This window comes from Lissotriton helveticus, chromosome 3_1, assembly GCF_964261635.1.
Source record: "Lissotriton helveticus chromosome 3_1, aLisHel1.1, whole genome shotgun sequence".
Lineage (NCBI taxonomy): Eukaryota > Metazoa > Chordata > Amphibia > Caudata > Salamandridae > Lissotriton > Lissotriton helveticus.
Genome location: NC_136061.1, coordinates 2060515024 through 2060542530, shown reverse-complemented (window position 1 = coordinate 2060542530; position 27507 = coordinate 2060515024). Strand labels below are relative to the sequence as shown.

Here is a 27507-nt window from a genome sequence, read left to right as displayed (position 1 = left end):
ACTGCATACGTCGTCTCCACCTCGCCCTGGCACACCGTCACCCCGTATCTAGATCTGCTTTTAGTTGATTTCAAAAAAGCATTCAATACAGTGGACTGGAACTACCATGGGGACGTGTTGGAGAAGATGTGTTTTGGCTCTCTGTTTCGATGCCTTATCCGGGTCCAAAACTCCAACCCTAGGGCAAGGGTCCTCATTAACGGCATGCTTTCAGAGATGTTTCCCATTCGGAGAGAGGCACTCGCCAGGCCTGTCCACTCTCACTGCTCTTATTTGCCTTAGCAATGGAGTCTCTGGCCTCCCTCGTCCGTCAGGATCCCCTCATCCGAAGCTGGGCTTGGGACCCACACCAGATCGATAAGATCGCCTTTTATGCTGATGAAGTCCTCCTTTTCCTGGCAGACCCAGAGAGATCCGGACCAGATGCTAGGAAGCTCTCCTATACTTTGAACTTGTCTCCGGCATCCGGCTCAACCCGGTGAAGTCCACATTGGTTCCCCTACATCCATCCCGGGCGTGCTTCGAGTGGCAAGGGACCATCCCCCTGCGCAGGCAGTCGTTTAATTACTTGGGTGTGTGGGTCGCCCTCCTCCCAGACCTCGAATGGGCCCTAAACATCACGCCCCTGGTCATTAAAGCCAAGGCGGACTTCAAGAAGTGGCAATCCATCCCCCTTAATCCCCTTGGCAGGAGCCCCCTTTTTAAAATGATGGTCCTACCCCGTTTTTTCTACATTCTACAGAACATGACCCTTCATCTCCTAGGGGGTGTGTTCCGAGAAATAGACAGTGCCTTTACCCGGTTTCTGTGGGGTGGCGGGAGGTCACGATTGTCTCTGGCGCACTGCCGCATATCTCCCTAAGATGGGGGTAACAAATCTCCACCTTTACTACCTGGTTCATTGTTCATTGTGTAATGCACCGTTTTCTACCTCTTGTATTTTGTTTGCTCACAATTGTCACTTTTGCCTCATGTAACTTAACGTTGGCTTTTGTCATTTGTAATTTGTTCACTTGTAATGTTCTCATGTATCAGTTCTGCTCCTACTGTGAAGAGCTCTGACACCTTCGGGTAAAGTCTGAGCTATATAAAAACGTATAAAATAAATAAATAAATAAAGCAGGTTATAGCTGTATTTGTAAGCCCCGTAGGGGGATACCAAACCGACGGTAGCAGAGCTAGTTAGCTTAAGGCTGTACCGGTAAACTCCCCTCTGACATAGGGGGAGACCAAAACGACGGGGGAGCGGAGATAGTTAGCTTCTAGCTGTATTTGTAATCTCCCCTCTGACGTTGGGGGAGACCAGACCGACAGGGGAGATCATCTAGTTAGAACACCCTGCTGAGTCTCACAGGCTTCGCTGTGGAGACCAGCTACTGGTAAAGGAAATGTGACTAAATCAAATGAAACAATAAAGCCTATAAGTAAAAACCGCCCTTCCAAGATGGCGGTGATAAAACTGAACATTGCAGGATCCAAGCACCTCCCGATGTACTCTAGTGCAAGAAGGAAAAGAAAATTGGTTTCACATAACCTGACTTCCCTGCCCTGGAAGTGAATGCAGGGAAGTGAAGAAGGTGTTGAAGAGGAAAGAGGAGATGTAAGCTACGCAGATGGCTGAGATGTGGATGGAAAAAGGGTGTACATGTCTAACAAAGTTAATATAATAGGAGTGACTGAGACACTCGTGTAATGATGGGTGCACACGCATGGGGCACTAGGACCTGCACGAGGGAGAACGAGGGCGGGCGGATAGGGAGGAGCCAGGGACTAGGGACGGCAGTTAGCCGATGTACGAGGACGCCGAAGGAAGTACAATAAAGAAGCTCCCACATAACACCCTGTGTTCTTGTGTATGTACCAGAAGGACACTACATCTGGCGACGAGGGTGGGATAAGGAACCTGTGGTGTGAGGAGAACGGCTAACTCTGCCCCTGGAAGCTCAGCCGTTGTGCAAGTATCCAGGATCGTGGGGCCGATGACCGCATGGTAGCAGAGCCACGGCGCAAGCGTCCTCGCGCGCTGGGAGCCCACCCCAGCTGTCCGGAGGTGTGTGAGGAGCGTCCACTTGCCCGGAGCTCACCCTGCTACACCGTGTGTGTGTGTGTGGGGGGGGGGGGGGGCACTGGGGGTTAGAGCGAGAACTTTTGCCTGCTCGCCGGGAGCCCACCCCGGGGATATATGAAAAAAATGAAGGCTGCCTCACCTGATGCCCCCGCGACGACGACCGTCTGAGAGGGTGAGTGCTGGCTGGCACCGACGATCGAAGAAAGTGAAAGCATTGTGTCCCCGGTTGTAGAAGGCCAAATCTCGTTGTACACGAGATTCTCGCGGCGGCCATCTTGGAGTCAGGCGTGTCGTCCAATCCCGTCAGGGATCTTCGGCGGCCATCTTGGGGTCAGGCAGAGACCCCGAAAGTCATCAAGCACTGGTAAATGCACGGTGCACAAAAGAAACAAGCATTGGCGAGTGCAAGAGAAAAAAGTAAACAAGCATTGGGGAGTGCAAGAAACAAGTAAACAAGCATTGGGGAGTGCAAGAAAACAATAAACAAGCATTGGCGAGTGCAAGAAACAAGTAACCAAGCATTGGCGAGTGCAATAAAAAAGTAAACAAGCACTGGCGAGTGCAAAAAGAAAAGAAACAAGCAATGGCGAGTGCAAGAAGGAAAGAAACAAACATTGGCGAGTGCAAGAAGAAAAGTAAACAAGCATTGGCGAGTGCACGAAGAAAGTAAACAAGCATTGGCGAGTGCAATCAAAGAACCGACAGAAAGGACTTTTGTCAATACGTGTCGGATTAACGGGATCGCGCGATGCCTGACCCCGGTCCCATGGGTGTGTTGGGAGTATCATTCCTGCGCCCTCCGGAGCCCCTCACTCTTGAATCTGGTGGAGGCATGGGCCTGCGGTGGCAAGAATGGCTACAAGATTTCACGGACTTCATGAAAGGGTCCCATGTAACTAATGCTGGACAGCAATTGATTGCTCTCAGGAATCCGGTAGGCAAAGAAGTTGGACAGATCATAAAAGAGTTGCCTGCTGAGTCCGCTGCTTCATACGCTACTGTCTGTGAAGCACTCAACCGCAAGTTCCTGCACAAAAGGAATGTTGATTATGAGCGATATACATTCAACCTGGCATCACAAGAGAAAGGTGAGCAAATGAGTGCATTCATCACACGTCTGAGACGCTTAGCAAGACATTGTGACTTTGATAAGTTCTCCACGGAGGATGCCCTCAGACTGAGAATTATAGAAGGCTGTCTGTCAGGGCCTTTGAGACGGAAACTGCTCAAGAAAAGTATCCCGCTAGATGAGATTGAGGAAATGACAAGAATTGATGATCAAGCTGACGAGCATGCGAAGAAGATGGAGGCCGGGAGAAGCGAGAAACGTGAGCAGTCATTCAGGTTGCAGTCTCGACAAGTGCAGAGACGATCCCCACCACAAGCGCGCTCCTCCAGATCCAAAAAGCAGTACCACCCTTCAAGTCGTCGGCACAGAAGCACGAGGCACACCAAGAAAAGATCAGAACGACAACTAAAGTGCCACCGATGCGGCTACGACTTCCCACATGCAGACGCATGCCCAGCACTAGGTCAACGATGCCGGAAGTGTGGTAGAGACAATCATTTCGAAAGCATGTGTGGGACATCTCACAAGGATGATCAACGAGAACCCACCAGGCAATATCGTCCCTCAAGCAGTCGTCACAATGTCAGAGCAGTACAGGATAGACGAGACTCATCTACTGGGTCGTCACAATCCAGCTGTCACTCCTGCCGAACACATCGATCTCGACGGTCATCATCAAGAGGGTCAAGATCCCTATCACCCATTTCGCAAGACCGAGACGAGTTCATCTGTTTTCTAGCGGATCCTGATCGTCTAAAGGAATATCCACGGCTAGACATCAAAATTGGTTCCCACCACGCCAAGTTTTTGCTGGAAGTGGGGCGTCGCTAAACTATCTACCTGTAGCGGAATATCAAAGAATGAGGGCACCTCCCCAATTGATCAACGCCCACATACGAGTATATACGTGGATGTCAAAGAAACCACTCCCCTGTCTTGGGAAGTTCGCGACCGATCTATCATATCAAGATCGCACCATCCAAGCCTACATCCACGTCATTGATGGGCCTGAGGCGGACTGCTTACTAAGCCTGCCCACTGCAGAACGACTAAAGTTGGTGGACATACTAGACAAAGTGGATGACAAACCAGACATTACTCAGAAGTTCCCTAAGCTTTTCCAAGGTCTCGGAAAGATGAGAAACTGCCAAATTAGACTCCACCTCAATGAGCAAATCACACCAGTGGCGCAACACCACCGGAAAATCCCGTTTCATCTACAGGAAGCCGTGGAGAAGGAGCTCCAAGACTTACTAGAGGCTGACATCATAGAGAGAACTGATGGACCAACACCCTGGGTCTCCCTGGTTGTAGTGGTTCCAAAGAAAGGAGAGACAGACCAAGTCCGTCTATGTGTGGACATGAGAGCGCCTAACACCGCGATAGAGAGGGAGAGGCACCCAGGCCCCCACATCAGTGACATGATCACGTCACTCAATGGAGCCAAAATATTTTCAAAATTGGACATCAACAAAGGATACCATCAGCTGGAGTTGCATGAGCGATCCCGATAGATCATGACATTCTCAACACATCTAGGGCTGCTTAGGTACAAAAGACTCAGTTTTGGGGTGTCCTCAGCTGCGGAAATTTTTCAGGAAGCAATCAGGAGAACAATTCATCATGTTCCCCATGTACTGAACTATAGTGATGACATTCTGGTATATGGAGCCACCGCTCAAGAACTTGACACCGTGCTAGATCGGGTCTGCCATGCCCTGACAGAAGCCAACCTCATGCTCAATCAGGACAAGTGTGAATTTCATAAGCCAACGCTGAAATTCTTCGGCCACGTCTTCTCTGGAAATGGCATTAAACCGGACCCCGAAAAGGTAGTGGCCCTAAATGACACACCGAGTCCAGATGACGTTGGAGATGTATGCTCATTCCTGGGCATGGCCTGCTACTTCTCCAGGTACATACAAGACTACGCCACAATAAGCCACCCCCTGAGAACCGTCACCAAACAGGGGCAGCCATTTCAGTGGTCCCCTCAATGTGAACGGGCGTTCAGAGAGATCAAGGAAGCTGTAGAGTCTGCTGAAAACATGGCTTACTTCAATCCAAAAAAGAAGACAGAAATAACAGTAGATGCCAGCCCTGTGGGGCTAGGGGCCATTTTAGCACAGTATGACAGAGATGAAGATCAACGTCACATCATAGCGTATGCCAGTAGGAGTCTAACAGATACGGAGAGGGCATACTCCCTGCCAGAAAAGGAAAGTTTAGCTGTCGTCTGGGCCTGTGAACATTTCCACATCTTTATCTTCGGAAAGCATTTCACCCTGGTTAATGATCATCAAGCTCTGATCACAATTTTCGGAAACCCTCGAGCCAAAATGCCGCCACGAATAGAGAGATGGGGCCTCAGGTTACAAGAATACACGTACACCATTGTAAACAAGCCAGGGAAAGCTGCAAACCCTGCCGACTACATGTCCAGACACCCCATCAGGACCAGCAAATCCAAACGGTCGATTGTGGATGAATACATACACTTCGTGGTAGATCAGGCCAGACACCCTGCTGTTCCGCTCGAAGCAATCTGTGAGGCTACACAGGCAGACGTCACCTTGCAGGAAGTAAAACGCCACATCCAGACCAATAGCTGGCGACATTCAGAAACCAAGGGACAAGATGACCAAGAGATGTCAGCGTTCAAACACGTCCATGATGAACTGTCAATAGCGACAAATGGTCTCATCCTAAGAGACACTTGAATTGTGATTCCATGACAGCTAAGACAAGGGGTCATAAATTTAGCACATGAAGGACACCGGGGCATAGTAGCCACGAAAAGAGCACTCCGCGAGAGGGTCTGGTTTCCAAAATGGATCTAAGGGTGGAAACAACACTGAAGGACTGCCCACAATGTCAGCTAGTGAGCAGTCCAGATCCCCCTGCACCGCTACAAATGTCTCCACTGCCGGATGGTGTCTGGCAACACATTGCCATTGATTTCTTTGGGCCGTTCAAGTCGAGCCAATATGTCCTGGTCATCATGGATGAATATTCCAGATACCCCATTGCACAGCTGTGCACATCCTCCAAAGCCTCCAGCGCCATACCAATTCTAGATGAAGTCTTTGCTGCGTGGGGCATTCCACAAGTGGTAAAATCTGATAATGGGCCCCCATTCAACAGCCACGACTTCGCCGAGTTTGCTGAACACCTAAACTTTAAACACCGGAAAATAACACCACTCTGGTCGCAGGCGAATGGAATGTTTGAACGCTTTATGGCCACGGTCAGGAAAGCCATTCAGCAGGCGGAGCTCACTCGAAAGAGCATCCAGACAGCGCTAAATGAAGTACTACGGGCCTACCGAAACACACCCCACTCCACCACGGGCAAATGTCCGGCGACCCTCATGCTAGGCCGGTCAGTGCGCACCAGACTGCCCATGATGAATGTCTCGGTGAGTGAACAGTATCCAGATTCTGACCATGAGGAAATTGCGGCCGTGGACAAGCTGAAGAAAGAAACAAGCATTGAAAATGCAGTAGGGCTCGCATTAGGAAAATTTGAGCTATTGGTCTTATAAATGAATTTTTTTTAATTTATGTGTTATTTTTTAAAATAGCTAAATTAATAGCTTTGTCATTTACAATGCCAATAATTATAACTTTCGCAAATGTGACACCTATAGCATTTGTAATGCAACATGTTTTGTATTTACGTGACTTAGATGTATTGATATTACAAATAACAATGGCTTTTAATTTTTTTAAATAATTAATACTTAAATAATTTATTTAATTTGTAATGGCAATAGCTTAAACTTTTGTAAATAACTTTTGTGAAGATTATGTTCAGTGTTTTTTATTGTGACGAAAATCCAAGAACAGAAGTGAAATATTAACATCTTTTTGTGATTCGTAATAAAGCTTGAAAGCTTGAAAACAGCTTGAAACATTGAAAGAACATATTTGAACCAGTGATGCTGTGGTTGCGCTGAGTGATGCTGTGGTTTCGCTGAGTGATGCTGTGGTTGCGCTGAGTGATGCTGTGGTTGCGCTGAGTGATGCTGTGGTGGGGCTGAGTGGTGCTGAGTGGTGCTGTGGTGGTGCTGAGTGATGCTGTGGTGATGCTGTGGTGGTGCTGAGTGATGCTGGGGTGGTGCTGAGTGGTGCTGCTGTGGTGGTGCTGAGTGAAGCTGTGGTGGTGCTGAGTGATGCTGTGGTTGCGCTGAGTGATGCTGTGGTTGCGCTGAGTGATGCTGTGGTTGCGTTGAGTGATGCTGTGGTTGCGCTGAGTGATGCTGGGGTGGCACTGAGTGATGCTGGGGTGGCACTGAGTGATGCTGGGGTGGCGCTGAGTGATAATGTGGTGGTGCTGAGTGATAATGTGGTGTTGCTGAGTGATGCTGGGGTAGCGCTGAGTGATGATGTGGTGATGATGAGTGGTGCTGTGGTGGTGCTGAGTGATGCTGGGGTGATGCTGAGTGATGATGTGGTGATGGTGAGTGGTGCTGAGTGATGCTGGGGTGGTGCTGAGTGATGCTGGGGTGGTGCTGAGTGATGCTGGGGTGGCGATGAGTAATGCTGTGGCGTTCAGTGATGCTGTAGTGGCGCATAGTGATGTTGTGGTGCCCCTGAGTGATGCTGTGGTGGTGCTGAGAGGAGCGGGACGAGAGGAGAGAGGTAAGAGGGTAGAGAGTAGATAGGAGAAGAGAGGTGAGAGAGAATAAGAGAGGGGAGAGAGGAGAGTAAGGAGAGGGGAGAGTGAGGAGAGGGTTGAGTGAGGAGAGGGTTGAGTGAGGAGAGGGTTGAGTGAGGAGAGGGGAGAGTGAGGAGAGGGGAGAGTGAGGAGAGGGGAGAGTGAGAAGAGGGGAGAGTGAGGAGAGGGGAGAGTGAGGAGAGGGGAGACGGAGAGGAGAGAAGGGAGTGAGGAGAGAGGAGAGAGGGGAGTGAAGAGAGAGGGGAGTGAAGAGAGAGGGGAGTGAAGAGAGAGGGTAGTGAGGAGAGAGGGTAGTGAGGAGAGAGGGGAGTGGAGGGAGTGGGGAGAGAGGGGAAAGAGAGGGAGGGGAGAGAGGGATTGGAGAGTGAGGAGAGGGGAGAGGGAGTCGAGAGGGGAGAGGGAAGTGAGGGGGAGAGAGGGGAGAGTGGTGAGAGGGGATAGAGGTGAGAGGAGAGTGGTGAGAGGAGAGTGGTGAGAGGGGAGAGTGGGGATAGTGAGGAGAGGGGAGATTGAGGAGAGTGGTGAGAGTAAGGAGAGCGGAGAGATAAGAGGGGCCGCGCATCCCTCCTTTCAGTTCTGTTGTGGGCAGTGGAGTATCTTTACTCACTATTGTTTGGTGAGAATATTAGAAGCGTTTCTGCGCAGAAGATTTTACGCCTCAGGAAGTAAAATATCGGATAAACATGTCCTGTTTGTTTACAGCGTTTCTAAAAAGTGAAAACAAGCGGCAGCTACAGTAAACAACGCAGGCTGGCGAGGAGGCGGCCTGCTGGGGACAGGGTGTCAGCCTCCTCCCCTCGAATTAGAGGCACAGCGTGCTAATGAGTCATGGCGAGTGTAAAGAGCAGGCGATGGCGGAGGGTTGTCAGCGCCTCTGGGCAATGGAGGAGGGAGTCTAGAATTCAGCAAATGGAGCCTGATTTTTTTGCACAGCAGTACAAGCTGCTGTGCTACATAGCTTAATGTAAAATAAAAAATAAAAAATGTGGTCAGATCGTGTCATATCGCTTTTTTTTTTACTTTAAGCTATGCAGGTACAAAGAAGTTTAAATTGTTATTTTTCCTATACTTAATGCCCAGTGAAGTTACTAGCGTGCCAAACTGTAGCTAGCTGGAACGCGGAGCATGGACAGACTGGTGTTACGGCCAGAGGTGCTAACTTAGAAACTGGGGAACCAGATTAGAGTCTCGCCACCAGATCAACATCCTGCAATTCTGGGCAAATCAAATAGCCGCCCCTTGCCTGAAAAATGATGTGTCCTTCTGCAATGTAACTGGTGCTCATCTAAATCACTCCAAGTCCTTTCAGTGGACTCTGCGCTATATAAAACAAGCTATGATTGAGGGAGGCAATTAGCAATGGGGTGGGGAAGGGGCATGCAGTGACAGGATCTAGGTAGTGAGAGACAGGCCAGCAACGAAGGGGAAGAAGCATGCAGCGACAGACGTGAGGTCGTGGTAGGGACAGGCAAGCAACAAAATAGAATGTGGACGCTGGACAGAAAAAAAAAAAAACATGGATATTACAAGTGCAAGGCCAGTGGAAGGACACTGGATGCCGAAAACATTACTTGAGCCAGGCGCCACAGCAAGAACAAAGATGTGAAGCCAAGCAGGAAGCTGGAGGGAGGAGGCACTGACCAACGGGAAGAAAGGAAACACGAGTAACGTGGGAAACAACTAGTAGTAAGTAAAGGTAAGTAATGCCAGGGCTCTAACCCCTTTAAGATTTTTTTTCTCGTAACAAGAGATTTTGCAATTGCCGTCTGGGCTTAACTCACACTTCTAACGCACAAAGTCAAATTACACATTAAAGCTATACTATTTGTGCAGGCATTGGGAAAAGGTCAAAATCCACCTAGGTCAAGGAGAAATACGTAAAACTTGTACAGTCAGAAGGAACTACACATGCATAGTAAGCCAAACAAACTCTATAAACACAGCCCGATAACAAGACTGAGCTATACAAGACTTATGTAAGCACATCCGTAGGCCGAGCAAAATCCACGACAACGGAGAATCTCTATGTGTATGGAGCCGAACAACTACACAAAGCAATGCTAAATCTATAGACAGCGAAGTCAACACTGTACAAATGTAAAATAGGATGAGCAACCAAAGCCAACACGTGAAACAAGCCCTCGGCATTGCTGTGGTGGGGAGGGGGGGTGGGGAGAGGCAAGAAGGGAAGAATAGGGGAGAGTAAGGGTGACGAGACGCACAGGGAGCAGCAGCCTTTGATGTGCCGGCCGGCCGTGGGCAGTGAATAATTAGGGGAGGAGAAATGCCAGAGCGCACGCTGGAGGAAGCTTGTGGGAGGGAGGCTGGTGGCTTTGATGCGTGCACGCGCTTTTTTCAAGGGCACAGCATCAAATCGCCCGTTTGGTTAAGCTCTCGTTAAGCCCCAATATGTCTCGACATCTGCAATGCGCAAGCGCATTGGCAGAGGTCGAGCCCTAAAAATGAAGGGCTATGCGGATGAACGTCGACATGCCTCTCACGCTGAAATTCGGGAAGGAGACTGGGTGTTGGCGCGGCAAGAGCAACACCGAAAGACTGACTGCAAATATCATGAGACTCCGTTGAAAGTGGTGCAACAGAAAGGAACTATGATCACCGCGGAAACAGACGGAAGACGAGTCACCAGGAATGTGACGCACTTTAAGAAGTGCAGCCCTAACGTCAAAAAACTATTGACTGAATCGCTAGTCGAGAAAAAGGAACCTGAGACACCGCTCAGCAGCAGTCAGGCATTGATGGGGACTACCGATGAACATAAGCGAGACATCCCTGATCCTCAGTCGCGCCCCAGACGGAAAATTAGAAAACCGTCTCGCCTCATTGAAGAACTTTAAGTGGCGATCTTCAGCGACGTGAAAGCATTGTGTGTTGATAGATTGCTGTTTTTTTATTTTATTTACAGAGGGGGGAGATGTAATGATGGGTGCACACGCATGGGGCACTAGGACCTGCCCGAGGGAGGGCGGATAGGGAGGAGCCAGGGACTAGGGATGTACCAGGACGACGAAGGAAGTACAATAAAGAAGCTCCCACATAACACCCTGTGTCCTTGTGTATGTACCAGAAGGACACTACAACTCTGAAGACATTAACCCTTCCATAATGTTTAATGCACAGTCCCAATGCTTCAGAATTGAAACATTTGTAATAGTAAGTATTTACAACAAAATCATTGTTATTACTCATTTATCTTAAACAGCTAACAACCACTGATAAAGGCAATAATCCTGGCTGGTTTCATGCTGATCAGTTGTTGTATTATATATATGGATGCAGTAACAGAAAGATTCGGTGAAAAAACTAAACACCTGTCGGGAGGCAAACCACGGAAAAACAGAAACGTACGAACTCAACCATACCCTTAATTGAATAAGCCATGCCCCTTTAGAGACCCCTCCTCCCCTACAATTTGTCATCTTACTTAAAGCCCTGGCTGTGTGTTTTGTATGGAAGGGGTGTTGTGAGCCTGCAGTGTGAGGATGAAGGTGATGTTTGTGAGACTTACTCTCTTGTGAGTCAGAAGGGCGTTGTGTGACAGGAGGCTACTGATAAAAGTATGTTTATGGCCGTTAATATGTGCAAGTGATTATAATAGGTTAAACATACCATATGGTGTCGGTGGACCTTGCACGGTAAAGAAGCTGTCTGCACGTGGCATAAATGAGGGACTTCATGACCTACTATGCCGGTGTAGCATTCATGAGATGCTTCTTTTTCTTCGCTCGGCAGTCTCCAAGACGCAGACTCTCGTGTACACGAGCCAGGTTGCTTTAGAAATAGAAAAGGGACTCAACAAAAAAGCAAACTTTACCAAACTTTGGTTTATGTTAAAGATGTTTGTTTATTCGCTCCAAGCCTAACGCAAGGCTAAAATGTTCAGCTCCTGTGAATATATTAAAGCATTGTTTTTTAAAATATAAAAGTGGTTCCTATTGTGTTTATAATCATATTAAAATATGTAGCATAGAAAAGTAACAACACTGGTCAAAGAAATACAACTAAAATATTACAATATTATGTATTTCGTTGAAAGTATTTCTTCGCTTGTCCGTTGATACAACAAATATTAAAACTTCAACATGGCCGATATTTTCATGTACATATGAGGGCCAGGCCCAAAATGTGTCCGACCTTCTTCATGTCCCTGTACAATTCCTTCTTACAAGAACCCTTGTTTACAAGGGTATAGAGAGCCTGCACATTTAGAGGTAGCCAAAAGCCGGAAGTCAAAGAATCTACCATTTTGGAAACCTGCTTTTCCAAGTGAATTGCAACGGAGCTGGGTAGCGTGTCATTATATTTGTTCCATGTTAGTCCACGCATTATTTTAGCAATTAAATATGATTCTAAAACAACACATTTTAACTAAATAAGTTAAAATATTGTATTTAAATATTATATAGTACGTTGAAGGTCTCATTCAACTGAACATTGATATATAACGGAATAACAGTTTTATACAAAAATATGCCCTTGTGGTAGGCACTTATTCTTGTTTAAAAACTTAGGACCTCTACAACACGACAAATCATGCAGCGCTTTCCTAATGATAGTCCTTCTTCTATGTCGTTCTCCGCCTGTCTCTTCACAAAAATGGCTGCGCCCATTCAACCATTGCTTGCAGATATGTTTTTCCGTCGGGCTTTACCCGTTGTGCGTACTTCGTTTTTCAGATGGCTAACTGTATCGGCAGGATGCCATCAAACCCCCTGGAGGCTGCTTGGAGCTGTATGTCTTCAGAGATCGGCAGTGGTCTCGCAGGAAAGGACGCCTATGCAGCAAGATGTGGCACACTTGATGCAGCAGGTAGAAGAGTGTTTTTGGGGCCAACGTAACCAGGGCAAATGTGTTTTGGTAGCACAGTATAGTAGACTGGGTAAAATAAGCGGATGCATGCATGGCCACATTTTGAAACGCGAAAGAGGAGCTTTTGAGTAACAGTAGCAGAAAGATTCGGTGAAAAAACTAAACACCTGTCGGGAGGCAAACCACGGAAAAACAGAAACGTACGAACTCAACCATACCCTTAATTGAATAAGCCATGCCCCTTTAGAGACCCCTTCTCCCCTACAATTTGTCATCTTACTTAAAGCCCTGGCTGTGTGTTTTGTATGGAAGGGGTGTTGTGAGCCTGCAGTGTGAAGATGAAGGTGATGTTTGTGAGACTTACTCTCTTGTGTGAGTCAGAAGGGCGTTGTGTGACAGGAGGCTACTGATACAAGTATGTTTATGGCCGTTAATATGTGCAAGTGATTATAATAGGTTAAACATACCATATGGTGTCGGTGGACCTTGCACGGTAAAGAAGCTGTCTGCACGTGGCATAAATGAGGGACTTCATGACCTACTATGCCGGTGTAGCATTCATGAGATGCTTCTTTTTCTTCGCTCGGCAGTCTCCAAGACGCAGACTCTCGTGTACACGAGCCAGGTTGCTTTAGAGATAGAAAAGGTACTCAACAAAAAAGCAAACTTCTACCAAACTTTGGTTTATGTTAAAGATGTTTGTTTATTCGCTCCAAGCCTAACGCAAGGCTAAAATGTTCAGCTCCTGTGAATATATTAAAGCATTGTTTTTTAAAATAAAAAAGTGGTTCCTATTGTGTTTATAATCATATTAAAATATGTAGCATAGAAAAGTAACAACACTGGTCAAAGAAATACAACTAAAATATTAGAATATTATGTATTTCGTTGAAAGTATTTCTTCGCTTGTCCGTTGATACAACAAATATTAAAACTTCAACATGGCCGATACTTTCATGTACATATGAGGGCCAGGCCCAAAATGTGTCCGACCTTCTTCATGTCCCTGTACAATTCCTTCTTATAAGAACCCTTGTTTACAAGGGTATAGAGAGCCTGCACATTTAGAGGTAGCCAAAAGCCGGAAGTCAAAGAATCTACCATTTTGGAAACCTGCTTTTCCAAGTGAATTGCAACGGAGCTGGGTAGCGTGTAATTATATTTGTTCCATGTTAGTCCACGCGTTATTTTAGCAATTAAATATGATTCTAAAACAACACATTTTAACTAAATAAGTTAAAATATTGTATTTAAATATTATATAGTACGTTGAAGGTCTCATTGAACTGAACATTGATATATAACGGAATAACAGTTTTATACAAAAATATGCCCTTGTGGTAGGCACTTATTCTTGTTTAAAAACTTAGGACCTCTACAACACGACAAATCGTTCTTTGACATGCAGCGCTTTCCTAATGATAGTCCTTCTTCTATGTCGTTCTCCGCCTGTCTCTTCACAAAAATGGCTGCGCCCATTCGACCATTGCTTGCAGAAATTTTTTTCCGTCGGGCTTTACCCGTTGTGCGTACTTCGTTTTTCAGATGGCTAACTGTATCGGCAGGATGCCATCAAACCCCCTGGAGGCTGCTTGGAGCTGTATGTCTTCAGAGATCGGCAGTGGTCTCGCAGGAAAGGACGCCTATGCAGCAAGATGTGGCACACTTGATGCAGCAGGTAGAAGAGTGTTTTTTGGGGCCAACGTAACCAGGGCAAATGTGTTTTGATAGCACAGTATAGTAGGCTGGGTAAAAGAAGCGGATGCATGCATGGCCACATTTTGAAACGCGAAAGAGGAGCTTTTGAGCTAAACATCTAAGGATTTCCTTTTCCGGTTTCACGTGCATTCAAGCAAAGGCAAGCTAAGACAAGTATTTGCAATGCAATAGGTCTCACATTTTTTAGAGTTAGAGGCTTTGTAAATGACAATGTCGTTTACCCATGTGTTGTGGTTTGTAGTGGATGTATGAACAGAGACACAACTGTAGCACTGCCTAGATGACTTAGAATGAGGAATTTCCGCTGGGACCAGAGAAGCAGATAGCAGCACTGTCTAGGGGACTGACAAAGCAGAATTACCACTCAGACCAGAGAAGCCGCTAGCACACTTGTCTATTGGACTTAGAATGAGGAATTACTGATAAGGGCCAGCGAAGCATGTAGGAGCACTATGTAGAGAATTTAGAATGAGGAATTACCAACGGGACCAGAGAAGCATATAGCAGCACTGCCTAGAGGACTTAGAATGAGGAATTACTGGTGAGACCGGAGAAGCAGCTACCTGCTAGAGTGTTCAGTGGAGAACAGAAAGCAAAGAGACAGCAAAAGCAAAATGTTGCTGCATGTGAATCGAGTGTTTCGTGCCGTTTTTTTATCTTCTGAATCACACGGTGTAATTCCAGGCTTATATTCCCCCTCACTTACAAAAATCAGTCATGTCTGCCCTAATTCTAACCAAATTAGACTATTATATTGGACTACACATTGGCCTACAACAAAAAATGTTATTTAAACTCCAGACCCTCCAAAACGCCGCAGCCTGTCTCGTTTTCAATCTCTGCAAATTCCAATTCACATGCACAGTATTGATGAACTTAAATTGGCTGCCTGTTAAATAAAGGATCACATTCAAAGCATTATGCACAGCCTTTAAAGCACTCCACGATACAGGACCTATAACTCTTAGACAGTATTTCTGCTGGTACACACTTGTTGGACCGTTACACTCTTCGGAAGCAATGAATGCTGAAGTACCCAAGATCAAACTAGCCCAATGGGGTGGCAAAAGTTTTGCCACCTGTACTACTAGATTTTGGAACTCTCTTCCGTTGGAATAAAAAAAAACTCCCAATCCTTCTTACAATTTAGGAAAGCACTGCTCTTTTAACACCAAGGACCACCCTTGTACCTAGCTCACCTTGTCCTGTTCCTCCCCACATCGCCTACACACCTTTGCGTATATGGCTGCCTGTTAAATAAAGGATCACATTCAAAGCAATATGCACTGCCTTTAAGGCACTCCACGATACAGGACCTAAAACTCTTAGACAGTATTTCTGCTGGTACACACTTGTTGGACCATTACACTCTTCGGAAGCAATGAATGCTGAAGTACACAAGATTAAACTAGCCCAATGGGGTGGCAAAAGTTTTGCCACCTGTACTACTAGATTATGGAACTCTCTTCCGTTCGAATAAAAAAAAAAACTCCCAATCCTTCTTACAATTTAGGAAAGCACTGAAAACATGGCTCTTTTAACACCAAGGGCCACACTTGTACCTAGCTCGCCTTGTCCTGTTCCTCCCCACAGCGCCTACACACCTTTGCGTATAGGAGCGCTATACAAAACCCCCTAACATAACACAGCACATCTGAATTGGGTCTGTTGCCATGTATGGCTTGAGAACCGTAACGAGTTATTGAAAAGTGTCAACCATACATCCCTCAAATTTAAATGTTTATAGGATCTTCAGGGTTGAAAATATTGCTCTGTTTTGAAATTATTATAGGAACGCATTGGTCTGTGCAAGAAACCGGGGTATTAGTTGACTGGGTGAGTACCCACCTTAAGAAATAACCTTAACCCTTGTCGGGGTGAACCATTAAAATCACCAAATGAACCTGAAAACCCCATGGTAGCTGTGGCACAGAGCATACAGGCTTAACTTAGAGGCGATATGTAAAATATTTATGCCTGAACCAAAAAAGTAATAGTCAAAACACAACATACCATTTTAGATGAATACAGTAAATGTTAATAAATAAAATGACACAAAAAAAATCAAAAATCCAATAAGGGAGACCAGTGGTATGATTTTTCAAAGTTTAAGGGTAAGAAAAGGGCCAAAATCCGTTAAGCGCCTATGTGGTCACCTAATTGTGCTTGAGTGGTACCTAGGTGCAAGTTAAAGCCGACTGCAATGGAGCGCGGTTCGGATACAGAAGCAAGGTTCGACCTGGTCAGAAGTGTTATCTTTGCACTTAGTTTCTGGAATGGAAGTCAGAAATCCTCAGCAATGCAGGGCAACAGCTGTGGCCAAAGAGGCCTGCACAATGTTTGATAGCCATTGGGCAAGGTCCTGGTGAAGCCATTGATATGGTGGGAAAGTTCAGAGTGGAAGAAATTGAATTAGCCCCAAGGAAGGTTGCTCACCGGCTGTAAACTGTTGGCATCTTCTCCCAGTCAAGATTTCTACCTTCAGACTTAGTCACTTTTTTAGAGCTTGGATTCTTCCAGCGGTACAAAAAGGGGGTGGTGATGGACGGAGCATCTGAATCAGACTGATTTGCATATAGCCATGTCTGAACTGGGGTGGCAGAGTGGGCTAAAGAACGGTGATGGATTAAACCCAGATCTTTTGACTGGGTGTGAGTGTTTGATTGATTCAGATGCTCCGTCCATCACCACCCCCTTTTGTACCGCTTTTGGCCGCCATAAGTGTGGCAGGGTATGCTCAGACGTGAGTCCCTTGCTCACTTTGCCACTGGATTCAAGCAAGCCGGGCTGAAGACGGCTGGAATGCCAGAAACCGGTCCTCGGAAACTTGTTTCCGGTCCAGGCAAGACATGGCTTGGCAGTTCGGGCTTGACTGTTCCCATGAGGCACAGGGTCAGACTGATTTGCATATAGCCATGTCTGAACTGGGGTGGCAGAGTGGGCTAAAGAACGGTGATGGATTAAACCCAGATCTTTTGACTGGGTGTGAGTGTTTGATTGATTCAGATGCTCCGTCCATCACCACCCCCTTTTGTACCGCTTTTGGCCGCCATAAGTGTGGCAGGGTATGCTCAGACGTGAGTCCCTTGCTCACTTTGCCACTGGATTCAAGCAAGCCGGGCTGAAGACGGCTGGAATGCCAGAAACCGGTCCTCGGAAACTTGTTTCCGGTCCAGGCAAGACATGGCTTGGCAGTTCGGGCTTGACTGTTCCCATGAGGCACAGGGTCAGACTGATTTGCATATAGCCATGTCTGAACTGGGGTGGCAGAGTGGGCTAAAGAACGGTGATGGATTAAACCCAGATCTTTTGACTGGGTGGTAGTGTTTGATTTATTCATTTTTAATTTTTTTTTATTTTTTTTATAATTTTACTTTTATTGCAAACAAGTCAGATAACAGCATGAGATAAACTGGTCCCAAACTGTTGTTTGCTTTTAACATTATGGGAAACAAAATTGCTGTGAATGAGTAATGTCTTATTTTTGTCCATTGATTCCTTCTTGTGTCCATTGATATATTGGAGCCCAGATTTTTTTCCCCATTTGTTTCTTTTTCCATCCTTTTGTTTAATAAATTGCAGATTCTAGATTGAATTTGGCTAACAGCCGAGATCTCCACATGGAAAAGGAAGGAGAATCTGCGCTGATCCATTCTTGTGTGATACATGCTCGGTATACAGACATCATAATAAAAATCAAGGATTGATGTTTCTTTCCTACAGTATCAGTTGATAGTCCAAATAACACCAACTCCGGGGTTAAATTTAGGATATATCCAAATATAATCTGCATAAATGTCTGCATTTCTAAAAATAATATTGTAAGTTTGGGGCAGGAAAAAAACATATGAATAGTATCTGCTCCTATCAAGGAACATCGGTTACAAGAAATACCAGTTGTGGCGCCCCATTTCATTACCTTGGCTGGAGTGTAATAAAAATCAAACAATATCATGTAATATTGAGTACGTGACCTACCGGTAATTAGTACAGAATTAGCTAGCTCAATTGATTCTTCAAACAGTACATTTTTTCCTATTTTCGCTTCCCATTTTTGTTGTATCAAAAGTAAGTCATCCAAGAGAAAAGTAAAAAAAAATCATAAAAATAACCAATTTTCCTTTTCTTAAAGAGAGTCTCAATCAGTGGAATCTTTTGTAAAGCTTGTTGTTCTTGAGATAGTGTAGATTGTAGAAAACTATGTATCTGTAAGTATTTAAAGTAGTCAAATCTCGTAAGATTAAATTTAGTTTGAAGTTCATCAAATGAAGATATACGATTCTTCGTCCAAAGATCACCTAAATGTACGATACCATTGTCACACCATTTATGCATAATAGCATTTCTAAATATAGGAGGAAAGCAATGTGCTGAATTTAGACGAGTATAGATATTTTTGGAAGGCCTATATGTTTTCTAAGAATTTTCCATGCTTTATATGCTGCACTTACAATCTTAAATTTTATTTTCTTGTAGTAACTGGGTTCAATTAATCTTAAAAAAAGCCCTCTTGCTTTAATGCCTAAGGAGAATTCATAAATCGAAGGGGTATGTGCTGATGAGATTGGGGCTTTGTTACCGATAATTAAAGGAGCTATATATTGTAATACCGCCGCCAGATAATAAAACAAAAGATGTGGTGTAGCCCATCCTCCTCTTTCCTTTGGTAGGATCATTTTTTTATAGGCCCTTCCTATCATTTTTTCAGTTTGTTTAAAGAATTCTAATGGAAATTCTAGTGGTATTGTTCTAAATAAGTATATGAATTTTGGTAAGATCAGCATTTTTAATATATTGTTCCTTCCATATAATGATAAATGTAAATGATCAATACGTTGTAACGTCGAATTGGCCTTTTTTAATACTGGATTAAAATTTATTTTAGGTATGTTAATAATTGGAGTAGTTAACTTGACACCTAAGTATATCGCTCCGGTAACTATGTTCATTCGAGGTGGAGGATTTTGAATTGCACAGAGTATTTGTGTTTTAGAGAGATTTAACTTTTATCCTGAAAAGGAGCCAAATTCTACTGCCATTTCCTCTACCCTGTTAAAAGCCTTAACTATGTCCTTAGTTACGACTACCACATCGTCTGCCAGTGCTCTATACTTCACTCCCGCTACCTCTACTGGGTTTATCTCATCATCCTGATTTAATTTATTCAAGAACATATCTATATAGATAGCAAAAAGAAGTGGGGAGGTTGGACAACCCTGACGTGTTCCACGTTGGATAAAGTAGGAGGGGGATTTATTCAAGCCCAGTCTGACTCTAGATGTTGGATTTTGATATAGAGACTTCAAAGCCACAATTATACCTGGTCCAAATCCCTTCATATCAAGTAGGTCCCAAAGATAGGGCCAGGCTACCCTATCGAATGTTTTTTCAGCATCCAATAGGGCAATTCCCATTGGTGTGTTGGTACCTTCTGCCCAATCCATCAGTGCAATAATTCTTAGAATATGGTCAGAAGTATCTCTATTCGGGATAAAGCCATGTTGCCAACGAGATACTATTGTAGATATTTTTTGTGCAATTCTATAAGCTAAGATTTTTGAATATATTTTACTGTCGGCATTTATTAAAGAAATTGGCCTGTACGATGCCGGGTTCTGGGGATCTTTATCCTTTTTGGGAAATGTCATAATTATAGAATCACTCCACGAGGATGGTGAATTCCCTCTCTGTGCCTCAAGAAAAGTGCTCAGTATATCTTGTTTTATAACATTCCTGAATGTTTTATAAAATTCCAGCGGAATCCCATCAGGACCCATTGCTTTCCCTAACGCCAATGATTGTAATGCATTTTCTATTTCATCCCATGCAATATCAGTTTCTAGAGCCGATTTTTGGGCATCAGATAAACGAGTAACCTGGAGTGTTCTACCAAAAGTCATGAAAAGATCTGGTGAATAAGTTGAAGCATCATATTGGTATAGTTTAGCATAAAATTGACAAAATTTCCAATACTGACTCCGATTTGTTTTGTATCTGACCTGTGTCATCACGTAGAGAATCTATAGTATTGTAAACCTCTCGTTGCCTAATTTTTTTAGCCAATACTCTACCTGAGTTCTCACCTAGTTCATATATCTGAGAACGGAAAATTGCCATCTGTTCCGCTAATTTAGTTGCAAATATATCATATACTCGTGATTTGTGAATAGCTAACTTATTCTCGATCTCCGTTGTGTCCTGTGACAGAGCAATTGCTGCTATAAGTTTCTTTTCCCAATCCAAAACTTTCTTATAGTTTAATTCGGTTTGTTGTCGAATGATCTTTTGTTTCTTAATAACATAAGACAATGATTCACCGCGAATCCCTGCCTTAAAAGCATCCCAGACATTTTTAACTTGTGCTGTTCCTCTATTAATTTCAAAAAATTCCTTTATCCATTTTGACATATATTCTACATAATCAGAGTCTACTAGTAATTTCCTGTCGAATGTCCAGGGTCTAAGCTGGGAAGACGATAAACTATCTATTTTAATTTCAATCATTATTGGATTATGGTCCGATATAATACGTGGATATAGTTCAAATGAGACATCTTTAATAAATGCAGGTTTAATAAAAAAATAATCCAAACGTACAAATTTTTTATGGGGGAACGAAAAAAATGTGAACCCTGGATGTATAGGATTTTTTTCATAGGCTACATCAGATAATCCATGATCTAATAGCAAAGAGCGAATTGCTCTAAATGTTTTTTTTTTTTGCCCCCTTGATACGGAGATGTACCACATATATTTACATTATCCTCAATATGAAGATTTAAATCTCCACAGACAATTAACGCAGGTGACCAGGAGGCAAGTTCTAGATTTAAGAAATTTAACACCTCTGGATCATCTATATTCGGGGCATACATTTAGCAAATTGTCCATAATCTATTGTTAATGCTGAGTTCCACTATTGCCCACCTACCATATTCATCAGCCTTACAACGTTTAGAACATCCAAGACCTCTTCTTATCAGGATTGCTACTCCTTTTGTAGTTGTTCCCTGCTGTGTACAAGTTAATACATCCATTCCTAGCTCATTATACATTTGTCTGTCCCTCCACATAATATGTGATTCTTGAATACAAAGAATATCGATTTTCATGGTTTCAATAATGTGCGCAGCGATCCCTCTTTTTTTTGTTTTTTTTTTTATTGTTTAGGCCACATATATTCCAAGAACATATTCGTAATTTCTCCATCTTGTTTAAGAATTACATCAAATGTCTTCATATTCTTCACCTCTCTAAAATGAAATCCTTTATCTAAATTTCCTCCACTGACTAACATCATTTTCTTATTGAGTTTTCTTAAATTTAACAACTTCAGTTCGTGCAACCACACATTAAATTTAATGAAAAATTTAATGAAAAACAAACAAAAGCAACCATTAGAAAAGTTGTCCCGCTCAAACAGATTATTAGATTTTCTGACTTTGTTTGCCCCTTCCCTTGCCTCCCCTGACTCTGGCCTAGCCGTCCCTCCCCCACCCTTTCCCCCTCCCAAATGAGGCTTAGGGACACATTAGTCCCTAGAAGTGATGACATGAGTTGCGCTGTTTGACTCTAGTCTCTCGGCTCACCTCTAATATGCTCTTATATATCAGTATACAACAGCCTATAACCATCACAAAGAACAACAGTTATAATTATAATTCTAGAATCAGTCAGTCCAGGCATCAAAAACCTGGAAACAGCAAAAAATTTTATATGAATACAGAATAGACAAAAATAGCCTCTTTTAGTCTATCACACTATGTAAAAAAAAAAAAATGTGTTCCATCCCCTTAAGTTCCTTAAGTTCCTTCAATAGCTTTTTCCACAATCAAGAACTCATAATGAGGCCAAAAATTCTTTTGCCGGCTTTTCAGACGTAAAAAAATAAGAACGTTCCTTGTATGCTATCTTAAGTTTAGCCGGGTTCAGTAAGAAAACTTGTGCGCCTTTAGATTGAAAAGTTGGTATGAGCTGACGAAGTTGCCATCGCAATTGAACAGTAGTATGGCAGTAATCAGGCCGCACAAAAAACTCCAGGCCCTTCCCCTTACGCTTGTTGTTAGGTCTAGCCAGGTCGTAAAGGGCTTCTCTTGCCAAAAAATTATTTAAAGAGATTAGTATTGCTCTTGGAATGTGCTTTGCATCTTGTCGAGCATTCCTTTGAAATGGAAATCTATGGGCTCTCTGTATCTCCATCTCCCATTTCCAATGATTCAACTCAGGAAAGGCATCCTTGAATAACTCCACCACAAATAGACGAATATTTGACCCCTCGCTCCCCTCTGGAATGTTCAAAATTCGGAGGTTGTTTCGACGCGACCTGTTTTCTAAGTCCACGAGCTTCCAGTTTATCTCCTCCTTTAAACCTTCCATTGCCATTATCTGAGTTTTTTGTTTGGCCACAGAATCTTCAACTACTGATATCCTGTTTTCCGTTTGTTACCCTAGCAATTGTTTCGTTGGATGCTTTGATTACTTTCCTTAGATTATTTTGCACTTTTTTCACTGCACCTTGCAGTCGTAAATTCTCAGTTCTAGTTTCTTCTCTGTGCTGAAGCATCACTTGGTATAAAACCTCTAAAGTAATTTCTGGAGCTTCTGACCCTCCTGGGGTTTGATTTGATCTCCCCGTAATCGCCGAAGTTGATAAGGAAGGATGACCATTAGTAGCTTGCATAGTGAGTATTGAGTTATCGTCGGCCCCCCACTCAGGTCTATCCAGGGAGCCATTTTCAGATTCATCCTCACTCACAATATCGTTTCTTGCACCTTGCCCGAGTTCAGGTAGTGACTTCTCTGAATCGCTCAGTTCTCCCCCTCTCTCTTCAGTATCAGATTCTAATGCCTGAGACAAGTCTGTCATAGAATAAAAATTCCCTATAGAGTCTGTATCTTCGATGGGAGGTGGCTCAATTAGAGCTTCATTAATGGTGTTGGAGCCTATAGCTGTGTCAGCTACTAATGCTGTGTCTGCTACTAATGTTGTTAATGGTGCAGTTATTCCATTACCCGAATTATTATCCACATTGATAGATTTCAAAGGGTGTTTATCTTGCTTGTAGCTTTGAGCACTTATATTTTTCGGTTGTTCTAACAATACTTTCTCAACAGCAGGTATTTTTTTTGTAAACATCCCTGGAATCTTGGGGATTGCACCAAGCCTACAACTCCCAGAATTCATTTGGGTTGAATCCTCTAACACCTGAATATCCAGAGAACCAGAAGGAGCAACAGACGCGGGGGGGGCTCTGAGGTCACACTCACAGAGGCATTCACACTCGTACTCAGTACACTGCCAACAGCTGTGCCCCCCGTTGCTCCCCCCGTCACTCTCTGACCTGAGTCTTGCGCTGCCGCCGTTGTTGCTCTCGTCTTCGGCTTCGCTTGCTTGAGTGCCGCTCCGATATTAGGGTTTTTTGGAGACATTTTAGAAAATGCAGCACTCCCGCGTCTCCGCCGTCTCACCCTCCCTGCTTGCTCCGTACTTGCGCTCTCCTGCTTGTCCGTTCGATTTTGCTCCTGGTATTCCCTTTGCTCTCCTTGCTCTGACCGCTCGTTGGAAGTCAACCTACTTCTCTCTGTCGGTAAGCGTGGTGAGCGCAGTGATTGCAGTAGAGGAGAGGTCAGAGGCGTGGGATTCGATGGAGCCGGAGACAAGCGGAGCGTTCTTCGGTAGCAGGTCCACTGGTCTATGTGCATATCGCTTCTTCCCTCATTATCGGCAGCTGGTTCAACGTTCTGTTTACTTTCTCCAGCACTAACGTAACCTCAGCAATTGCACCGGTTTTTCCCGACCGTAGTCCTCTGTATAGAATGCGAGGCGTTTCTAGAGACCGGAGTCCAGTCCAGTGCAGCTCACTCGGACGCTGTTGCGTCCGCCATCTTGCCTCTTTTTTTACCTCGTGTTTGATTTATTCAAATGCTCCGTCCATCACCACCCCCTTTTGTACCGTGGATTCTTCCAGCGGCGCAAGGCTGCAAACTGTACCCAAAGCTTATTCCACATGGCCGGATACCTTCTCCACAAGATCCTGCTGGATTGAAATTGTTATTGTGGAAAAGTTCAGAATGGGAGCAACTTAAATCTTTCACCAAGCAGCAGCAACACCTTTGTTTCGCTGACTTGGCAGGTATTTCCGGTCCTCTTGAGCTTCTTCGGTCAAAAATTAATCAATCTTATCAGTCTTCGGTTTTTGGAGATGATAGAAGGAATGCACTTTAATACCATCCAAGGGTCCAAAACATTGAAGACAGCACTGGCCCCTGCCTGTGGGTGGGGGGAGACTTTTGGCCACTCCCTAGCCAATGGGGTAAACTCTCACAGGGTACCCATACCCACTTTGGCAGCATTTCCTCTCTGCCATACTACAAAAAATTCCACTGTGCTCCTCTCTACCTAAAACCAAGATGGCAGAACCTTTATTCCCCTGTGAAGATCTCCTGTACCCACTCCATGGAAATGAGCAGTCTGTCCTATATGGTTAGTCTAAACCAGTTCTGGGGGAAGCTCCCCTCCCACTAGGATTACTGCCTGTCTGACTCAGGTGTTTGCCTACATCTACCTGTGACAAGCTAAGCCTCATTGAAATTAATTACTCTCATACTACTGGCCATCGTGTGAAGGGAACAATAATACTCCCCTCTGACCCAAGTCTTTTGCTCCCTGCTCTGGTAGCAAATTAACTTCTGATGAATGGTGCTATTAAGGGGCCAGGTGACTGTAGGAGCTCATACAAATGGGCCTCTAGAGGCTATAAGCAGGGAAAAGTCCTTTTATCAAAATACATTTTTCAAAAAGATTTATTTATAAATACATATTCTAAAAAGTCTAAGTATGACATTTTCATATGTTTCTTAACTGGAGATAACATTATTACATTTAATATTTCATCTAGTGGTTCCCTATAGAACAGCCAGCCTTGTTACGGTGAAAATAGCATTTGGGGCATGTTCACTGTAGGGATATGTGTACCATTAAACTTTTACACGCATTACTTTTATATACGACGCACCCGCCTGATGAGCAATAAGGTCTACTTAGGGGTGACGCATTAATATTTGAAAGGACAGTTTTCATCTATCAAAAGGGGTTATTTGACAAGTTGATTTTGCAGTTTTAAAACTGCACAGCCTGGCTACAATTATTAGGCCTTTAGTAATGATTTCCTTTTGTCCTCATTCGCCTCAGGTTGACCTTCAATAGATTATTTTGTGCTGTTTTTGCCTTTATCTATGAAGGGGGACCCCGGCTCACAGCTTAGCTCTTGCATTCTTCTTTTGTACCATGTTGATCAATGACCAGACAATGAAGTGCATCATGAGGTGCATAGGCGTAATCATAGGACATGCCGTCTAGGGAAGAGGGAAAAAAAGGCTAGCCCTCTAATTCCAGCCATCTTACCAAGGGTAACCAATATTTGTATATCTTTTTACCCAGATCTGCTGCATTCATTCTTACAGTGAACTTTATGGACTGTAGCCAATCAGTGAACAATGGTAGGTGATCGGTTACTCATTTTTTGCAACTCTTCCTACACGCTAACAAAATTGAATAAAACAGTAATTTCATCTGCTCTCTACTAATGTTTATTTGCATTTCCAATATCCCAAAAAAAGACGAGAGATAGGCTTATCTGGATTTGTATCCCAAGAATGACAAAGAAAGCCTTACTCACATCTCCCCAAAATATTTGCACTCCTGGGCATTCCGTAAACATATGCACATTGTCCACTTTCCTTAACCCACATTTAGCGCAGGGTACCAATCCACCTTTTCCAACTTAGACAGCCTGAGTCGAGTCCAATGCGCAGAGTGAAAATAGATGATTCTTTCTTAAACTGACAGGTTCAACCACTCTATAAAGCAGTTTCAATGATACTTTCCATAAGCTATGCAGCTGCAGATCTGCAAGTGATTTTTCACAGCTCTTACGGCAACGTAAAACCCCCATCAGCCAGGTCGATCATCAGCCAGTACCATGTTGAGATTTGGTTGACCTTTGGTACACCGAGAGTCAATTTTACTTCCAGTTTGTTCGATCCGCCTATCCTTGTACCAAGAGTCTGAAACCAGCTTTGTATTTGAAGGTATTTACATTTTGAGACTCTTTTATCCGCTAACTCACAAAGCTCATCCCATGTTATCAGCTTATCATCTTCGACTAGATGACTCCCATCTCTGAAAGCAAGCCTCTTTTAGCGGGAGCTTCAATTTATCCTTAGACCATTCATGAGAGCCCATAGATTCCAAAATATGGTCACAAATACTGAAGTAGGTACGTTTTGTGATTTTATTAATGTGATACCATATTTCTGCCATGCGTTGCAGTACTTTCAGTATCACCTTCTTATACTACTTGGGATCGCTAAATTTGTGCATAAAACCGGAATAACTTCTCCTGGTGTCTTTCAGCATGGTTCTAAACATCTTACTTATTTCCGAACTATCTGGGCTATCAAGTAAAATTTTCCCATTCTTCACAAAGAATGCCCAAGCATAGTATTGCAAGTCAGGGAGAGCTAGGCCGCCTTTCTCTTTTGTTTTTTTTTCTCCTTAGTTTCTTCAATTCTATACTTAACCCCTTCGAGGCCCAAATGAAGCTGTTACTCTTCTCTTGTAGTTTATTTAACCACTCGTTCTTAAACAGTAGTGGTATTGTATTAAATTAAAAATGTAAACTTTGGCAAAATAGCAATTTTAACCAAATGTGCTCTTCCAAATCTAGTTAAGGGTAAATAAGACCAGCTCGATATCAAATTACATACCTCTTTCTTAACTTTTATAAAATTCTCCTCTGGGAGTCTCATGATGTCTTGCCTAATTTTGAAACCTAAATACCTCATCTCCTGCTTAACCTGCTCATTTCCTCCCTTAATCTTCCAGGCCATTATTTCTGTTTTGTCCTTGTTAAGCCCATATCCAGCTACCTGGCCAAAGTGTGAGGTCAGCCTATCAAATTTTGGGAGTGTAGCCTGTAGATATGATGTATAGATCATAAGATCATCTCCATACCAGCCTACTTTCTATTCTCAGTCATTACATCTAAAAGGGGTATGCCCATTTTCATTCTGATTTTTGCAAATGGTTCGATGTATAAGTTAAATAATAGCAGAAACTGGGGCAGCCTTGTCTTGTCCCTCT

General features: G+C 43.9%; 2 protein-coding genes across 4 annotated transcripts in view; one reads left to right on the top strand and one right to left on the bottom strand.

Moving 5' to 3' along the window:
• The window catches only part of MRPS11 (mitochondrial ribosomal protein S11), a 191311-nt gene extending 179698 nt beyond the window's left edge, over positions 1-11613 (bottom strand). Inside the window, exon 1 of one of the 2 annotated variants that reach the window (XM_078683176.1) lies at positions 11445-11613. In XM_078683176.1, the coding sequence (XP_078539302.1) occupies positions 11445-11512 (68 nt within the window). In that variant the 5' untranslated portion in view covers positions 11513-11613. The remainder of the gene's footprint in view (positions 1-11444) is intronic. The other variant, XM_078683177.1, reaches the window with a different exon arrangement.
• A 782-nt stretch (positions 11614-12395) lies between these two features.
• MRPL46 (mitochondrial ribosomal protein L46) overlaps positions 12396-27507 on the top strand; it is a 48111-nt gene continuing 32999 nt past the window's right edge. Inside the window, exon 1 of one of the 2 annotated variants that reach the window (XM_078683175.1) lies at positions 12396-12644. In XM_078683175.1, the coding sequence (XP_078539301.1) occupies positions 12402-12644 (243 nt within the window). In that variant the 5' untranslated portion in view covers positions 12396-12401. Of the gene's footprint in view, positions 12645-14108; positions 14323-27507 lie in introns of those variants that run through there. The other variant, XM_078683174.1, reaches the window with a different exon arrangement.